Source organism: Gossypium arboreum, chromosome 6 (assembly GCF_025698485.1).
Source record: "Gossypium arboreum isolate Shixiya-1 chromosome 6, ASM2569848v2, whole genome shotgun sequence".
Lineage (NCBI taxonomy): Eukaryota > Viridiplantae > Streptophyta > Magnoliopsida > Malvales > Malvaceae > Gossypium > Gossypium arboreum.
The window spans coordinates 94,280,781-94,288,197 of record NC_069075.1 but is presented as its reverse complement, the minus strand read 5'-3'; the positions used below and the strand labels follow the sequence as shown (position 1 = coordinate 94,288,197).

General features: G+C 40.8%; 1 protein-coding gene across 1 annotated transcript; it reads right to left on the bottom strand.

The window, feature by feature from the left end:
* Positions 1-3,160: 3,160 nt before the first annotated feature.
* On the bottom strand, positions 3,161-3,985 carry LOC108485162 (uncharacterized). The gene is made up of 2 exons (XM_017789006.1): positions 3,488-3,985; positions 3,161-3,430 (listed from the first exon to the last, which is right to left on the bottom strand). Exons 1-2 carry the CDS (start codon positions 3,983-3,985, stop codon positions 3,161-3,163), a joined length of 768 nt encoding a protein of 255 aa, XP_017644495.1.
* Between the last annotated feature and the right edge of the window lie 3,432 nt (positions 3,986-7,417).

Genomic DNA, 7,417 nt, shown 5'->3' with positions numbered 1-7,417 from the left:
TTGAAAAGCCCAATGTTTATTTAGCCTCTTTGTATGAACTAAAAAATGATTTTAAAATTTGTGTCACTATCAAAAAGTATTCACTTTAAAAATTATTAATTCAAAAATCTCGTTTATCGCAGAAGCTTTTGAAATGGTTTTGTGTATTCGTGATATTTTGGTAAATCATGCATATCTTTTGAAAATTCGCATCCTACTACTAGCAGATATAAATAAAAAATAAATAAACCCCCAAAATTAAAAAAATTGTAGAGGCCTTATTACATAATGAAACCCAAAATAAAATCTAATTATAATTTTAAAAGAAATTTCTTCGAGTGGCCACCTCTGAGTCCTCCGTCGCTTCGATCCGTCTAAGCCTAGGGATTTCCTGCACAGTTAACAGATGGGTGGGTTTATGAAAACTCAGTGTGTGAAATCCCAAAAAAAAAAGCATAAAATAAGAGTAAACACAATTTAGGCCTAAGCCCTCAGTTTCAATTAGGGGTCTTAGCCCTCTTTCGATAGTAATAATGATGCAGGCTGAGCCCATTACAAGATGTCGATGGTAGCCTAGGCCATAGCCCATTTCAGTACAGTATGCAAACACAGAATCCTACCTAATCCATCTGCTACACACCATCTCCGTACCAGCCCTACACACCATGTGGGGATAAAATCGACCCACCCAACCCTACACACCAAGTCGTACTAGTTATGACACTAAAACAGTATTTGCAGCAGAGCTGCCAGTAATAGGCTTATAGCCTTTCAGTACACTTCCTCCAAAATCATATATCCCACCCCATACAATGCAACAAGATATAAATGTACATACAGTAAAAATGACATGAACAGTCATACATCACATAAGGGTAAAACAATCAACTTACCAAAAATAAGGGTCCAGGTACACTTACTACCCAACAGTAGGTCCACAGTCGTCTTGGGCGACTCGTGCAACTTTAACAGTCAATCGATAATAATGGGCCCACAGCCTATATTGAGGGCCCATGTGGGCCCACACGCTCGTATGGCCCACATAGTCCAAATTGGCCTTAGCCATGTCGTTTACATACCCTAGCCCAATAGTAACCAAACTTTTATATGATTGATTTCGTGTGGGGCCCACGTATTGGGCCTACATGGCCCAGTTTGGCCTAAAATGGGCCAGTATTGTTTCGGCCAATGAAGACGCTCATGGCCATCTCGTCAACCACACGACCCTTTTTTGTCACACAACTTGCCACACGAGTGCCCACATGCCTGTGTGGTGTCATCAACCCACTTTTCTGGCTTTTCAGCCTTTTGGCTTTTCGACTTTTCAGCCTTTGCAGTTTCACATCCAATGACAATGTTACACACACCTGTTATGGGGTTGTAACCGAAACGCTTCTGAGATCAATGGACCTATGATTAAAAACAATCCCTCATTAGTCTAAAACTATCGTTAATCCATACCACATTATCAAAAAGGATCCGTTTGATCCACTGTCACTTACCAAACCAATAATCGCAGATCCTTGCTGACTTAATGCCAACGTACCACTCTAAAAATTCGACCTTCATAAGAAACATTCGATCGATTCATAAGTATTTAAAGTCCAATAAAAACACATCTCATTTAAAGCACTTACCCCAAAAGTGAATAGACAGCTTGTAATGAGAAGAATAATTGGCCTAAATTCCATAATAGAATACACACTCCTGGCAAGATTAGACAGATCATAAGATATTTAGATGAAAAGCATACATTCGGCCCCAAAGAGAAAGAGAAGGGGAAAGCCAAAACTTGGCAGTAAAACGAATAGAGATTTGGCTAGAAAAGTAATAATGAAGCGATTGTACTTACCCTTACCAATAACTCAAATGACGAGAAGAAGGAGAGATTCAATCAAGACTAAGGCTAAAAACTGAAAGGGTCAGAGAGAGAAAAGAAAATAGGTTATTCGACTATTAAAGGTATCAAGGGAAAATAGTTGTCAAAGAGTAAAAGGAGAAGAACAGCAACTGAGATAGTCCCAAAATGAAAGTACCCAAAAGCACTAGCCAGAAACAGCCGATACTTAAAGACTTCCTAGCAAAAATTGGCTTCAGAAAACAAAGAGTGAGCAAAACCATAATTTGGCTAAATCCCAAAATAAAATGACTAATTACCAATACGTAGCCAAATTTTACCCCAAAAGAACTCCCCAATTTTGTTCAGCCTTCCACACACTAAACACCTCCCCCAAGATCCCTACACAACCGAAACACTAAGTGTTAGAGTAACCCGACAAGACTCTTCTCCAAATTCGAACTTGCTTGATTTTCTCCTTAATTTCCTCCCATCCATATCTTAAAATTCGACTAACAACAACCCCATTCAAATCTATTTAAACTCTTGGTGTTTTGGTTAAACACAACTTCCTCCCAAGGCCACCAGCAAAAATAATCTCCATTTACGGAAGCAGGGATTCAAACCTCAGACCACTAGCACACTTCACACGCCACTATCCACTAGACCAGCAAGCCCATTCTATCATGTTTTTACCAAAATAAACTTATAACCCTACTGGCCAAAGGTAGGGGTTTTATCCTTAAAAGGCAAAATTTTGTGGAAGCCGAGGCTTGAACCCATGACTTCCCAGACACTTCCCAGAACACTTAACCACTAAGGCAAGCATGTATTTGTGTCACTTTCTTGCACAACTAAATATTTATGTGCAGTCTCCTAACTACACCTACACTCAAGACCTAATACTACTAGGCCCAAACTTAGGGGAGTTATAACTCACCCCTCATTAAAGAAATTTCGTCCCCGAAATTTCCAATTATCAGATCAGTCAGAAAACACAGACTACACTTCGCCGCGCACTCTAATTCCAAAACACTACCACATTTAATCTGAGGTTTCAAGTACAGTACATGTCATATAGGAATGCATAGACCCAACATCATTCAGTGCAGACTAAGGTACATTATGGATAAATAACGTACCCGCATCAACATTTGGGTCATCTCCGTCCTCTCAGTGATGTGCAGCATAAGCCAATGCTGGCTGCCTTGCCTCAGTATAACCAGCACCTCTACCCTCCACTCCACGACCACGGCCCAAACCATTTCCACCCTTGGTCTGACCATGGCCTCTCGATACCTGCTGAACAGTATCCGTACTAGTAGCTTGCATCTGATCAGGCCTCTATGGACAATCTCTGATACGGTGCTCCAAAGATCTGAACCTAAAACATGTCCCAATCCTTCGCCAGCACTCGCCTTGATGACGCCTCCCACAATCAGCACAGGGCTGCGGTCCAATAACAGCAATAGGGGCCTCAACTCTGATCGGCCCATCAATTCTGGGCTTTTTCTTAGGCCTCATTAATGAACTCAAGGGCTCTGAATCCCTCTTGTTCCTACCCCTTTCCTTTTCGCGGTCCTGGTGCTCAGTGCGCTTCACATCCTTGGCGATCTTCACTTTTTCCACCAAAGCAACAAAATCTCACTCCCTTTGTGGAGCTATTAAAACCTGTAGACTATCTTTGAGGCCGTCTTCGAAACGAATGTAGCGCTCATATTCAGTTGCCACCATCCCCCGCGCATAACGGCTAAGTCGCAAAAATTCAGCTTTATACTCAGCCACTGTCTTATCTCCATGAGTTAAATTCAAAAATTCCCTCCTACGGCCATCCACATAGCTAGAACAAACATATTTATCTTGGAAAGTAGTCTTGATAAACTCACAGGTCAAACGATCGGCTTGAGTGCCCTCTTTGACAGTAAGCCACCACTGGTAAGCCTCGTCTCTCAGCAGTGATACTGTACCTTTTAGTTTCTTTTGGGGGGTGCAGTCGAGGTCATCCATGATCTTCTCTATGGCCTTGATCCAATATTCAGCCACACTAGGGGTCACTCCAGCAATACCCCTGAATATCTCAACCCCATTAGACCTGAGTCGTTCTGTAACCGACCCACGGCCTACAATGCCAATAGTAGGCCCAGCGACCCTTTCCAAAATCCTCAACATCTCTTGGGACAATGCGCCATCCCCAGCCACTCAATTTTGAGACCCCGTCCCAGTCATAGGTGAAGCTGGTGCCTCTCTAGCTTCCTCATTAGGCTGGTGTCCAGCTGACGAAGACTCAGCTCGAGCACTCCTATGACCTCTCTCGTAGCCTCTTCCACGAGTACTTCGGGTGCTCAATATCGAATGCGCTTAGTCTGTATTAACAGTTTTATGCCAGTCAATTTATTGTTCCAGTATTTATTACAGATATCTTATGAACAATACTATCTCAAAGTTTGATTTTGCAGTTCGCAGTCTCACTACGGTACGTACTTTACTCTAACTAGAGAGTTTTGGTATAGTTTTTACTACCCTAAGTAGTATCAGTAATAACATTTCAGTATAAACAGTTAGAAGACTTACAAGATCGACGCAGAGACTCGATATACTACTCATTCAATAAAATATTTCCAAATTATATCAATCACTTTAAACCATTTGAAACAATTCTGTTAAAATTTCCACATTTTTGTAAAAGCCCAAAATCCACAGCCCAGTTTTGCAACTCGGCTCTGATACAACTAAATGTAACACTCCAAACCCGACCTGGACATTATGGCCGAATCCGATGATGTCACATTGAAGTGTTTTTCGTAAAGCATGAAATCGTTTGAAAAGCCCAATGTTTATTTAGCCTCTTTGTATGAACTATAAAATGATTTTAAAATTTTCATCACTATCAAAAAGTATTCACTTTAAAACTTATTAATTCAAAAATCTCGTTTATTGCGGAAGCTTTTGAAACGGTTTTGCGTATTCATGGTATTTTGGTAAATCATGCATATCTTTTGAAAACCCGCATCTTACTACTAGCAGATATAAATCAAAAATAAATAAACCCCCAAAATTAAAAAATTATAGAGGCCTTATTACATAATGAAACCCAAAATAAAATCTTAATTATCATCTTAAAAGAAACTTCGTCAAGTGGCCACCTCTGAGTCCTCCGTCGCCTCGATCCGTCTAAGCTTGGGGATTTCCTACACAGTTAACAGATGGGTGAGTTTATGAAAACCCAGTATGTGAAATCTAAAAAAAAAGCATACAATCAGAGTAGACACAATTTAGGCCTAAGCCTTTAGTTTTAATTAAGGGCCTTAGCCCCTCTTTTAGTAGTAGTAACAGTCTGGGCCTGAGCCCATTACAGTATCAGTGGCAGTCTGGGCCATAGCCCATTTCAGTACAATATGCAAACACAGAATCCTACCTAATCCATTCGCTACACACCACCTCCTTACCAGCCCTACACACCATATGGGGATAAAATCGACCCACCTAACCCTACACACTAAGTCATACCGGTTATGGCACTAAAACAGTATTTGCAGCAGAGCTACTAGTAATAGGCTTATAGCCTTTCAATACACTTCCTCCAAAATCATATATCGAACCCCATGTAATGCAACATGATATAAATGTACATACAGTAAAAATGGCATGCTTAAACAGTCATACATCACATAGGGGTAAAACAATCATCTTAACAAAAATAAGGGTCTAGGTACACTTACCGGCCCAACAGTAGGTCCACAGTCGTCTTGGGCGACTCGTACAACCTTAACAGTCAATCGATGATAATGGGCCCACAGCCAATATTGAGGGCCCATATGGGCCCACACGCTCGTATGGCCCACATAGCCCAAATTGGCCTAAGCCGTGTGGTTTACACAGCCTAGCCCAATAGTAACCACACTTTTATGTGATTGATTCCGTGTAAGGGCCACAGGTCGATTGGGCCTACATGGCCCAGTTTTGCTCAAAATGGCCCAGTATCGTTTCGACCCATGAAGACGCTCCATCTCATTGACCACATGGCCATGTTTTGTCACATAGCCTACCACACAGGCACCCACACGCCCGTGTGGTGTCGTCAACCCAATTTTTTGGTTTTCAGCCTTTTGGCTTTTCAGCTTTTCAGCCTTTGCAGTTTCACATCCAATGGCAGTGTTACACACACCTGTTATGGGGTTGTAATTGAAATACTTCTGAGATCAATGCACCTATGATTAACAACAATCCCTCATTAGCCTAAAACCATCGTTAATCCATACTACAATATCAAAAAGGATTCGTTCGATCCACTGTCACTTACCAAACTAACAATCGCAATCCTTATTGACTTAACACCCACGTACCACTCCAAAAATTCGACCTTCATAAGAAACATTTGATCGATTCATAAGTATTTAAAGTGCAATAAAAACACATTTAATTTAAAGCGCTTACCCCAAAAGTGAATAGACCACTTGTAATGAGAAGAATAATCAGCTTGGACTTCCACAATAGAATGCACACTCCTAGTAAGATTAGACAGATTATAAGATGTTTAGACGAAAAGCATACATTCGCCCCCAAAGAGAAAGAGAAGGGAAAAATCGACACTTGGTAGTAGAGCTAACAAAGATTCGGCTAGAAAAGTACTAATGAAGCAATTGTACTTACCCTTACCAATAAGTCAAATGACTTTCGGCAATAGTCAATCAAGGAGATTCGGCCCAAGTGAGAAGAACAGAAAGATTTGAAAGAGGGAAGAAAAAATGTATTCGATCAAAGAGGTGATCAATTGAGTCAAGGAGAAGAATGAGAGATTCAATCAAGACTAAGACTAAAAATCAAAAGGGTCAGAGAGAGAAAAGAAAAGTGGTTATTCGGCTACAAAAGGTATCAAGGGAAAACAATTTTCAAAGAGTAGAAGGAGAAAAACATCAATCGAGATAGTCCCAAAATAAAAGTACTCGAAAGCACTAGCCAGAAACAACCGATACCGAAAGACTTCCTACAAAAATCGGCTTCAGAAAACAAAGAGTGAGCAAAACCACAATTTGGCAAAATCCCAAAATGAAATGACCAGTTACCAATACATAGCCGAATTTTACCCCAAAAGAACTCCCCAATTTCGTTTAGCCCTCCACACACTAAACACCTCTCCCAACATCCCTACACAACCGAAACACTAAGTGCCAGAGTTCAAACCCGACAAGACTCTTCTCCAAATTCGAACTTGCTTGATTTTCTCCTTAATTTCCTCCCATCCATCTCTTCAAATTTGACTAACAACAACCCCATTCAAATTTGTTCAAACTCTTGGTGTTTCGGTCAAACACAACTTCCTCCCAATGCCACTAGCAATAATAATCTCCATTTGCACAAGTAGGGATTCGAACCTCAGACCACTAGCACACTCCACGCGCCACTATCCACTAGTCCAGCAGGACCATTCTTTCATGTTTTTACCAAAATAAACTTATAACTCTACTGGCCAAAGATAGGGGTTTTATCCTTAAAAAGAAAAATTTTGTGGAAGCCAATGCTTGAACCCATGACTTCCCAAAACACTTAACCACTGAGGCAAGCATGCATTTGTGTCACTTTCTTGCACAACTAAATATTTAT

Bases quoted from the DNA above. Each gene is read 5' to 3' on its own strand.
- LOC108485162 (XM_017789006.1), bottom strand. From the start codon at position 3,985: ATGTTGAGGATTTTGGAAAGGGTCGCTGGGCCTACTATTGGCATTGTA. The intron at 3,431-3,487 runs GTTTTAATAGCT...GAAAAAGTGAAG, and splicing joins GCCTCAAAGATAGTCTACAG to ATCGCCAAGGATGTGAAGCG.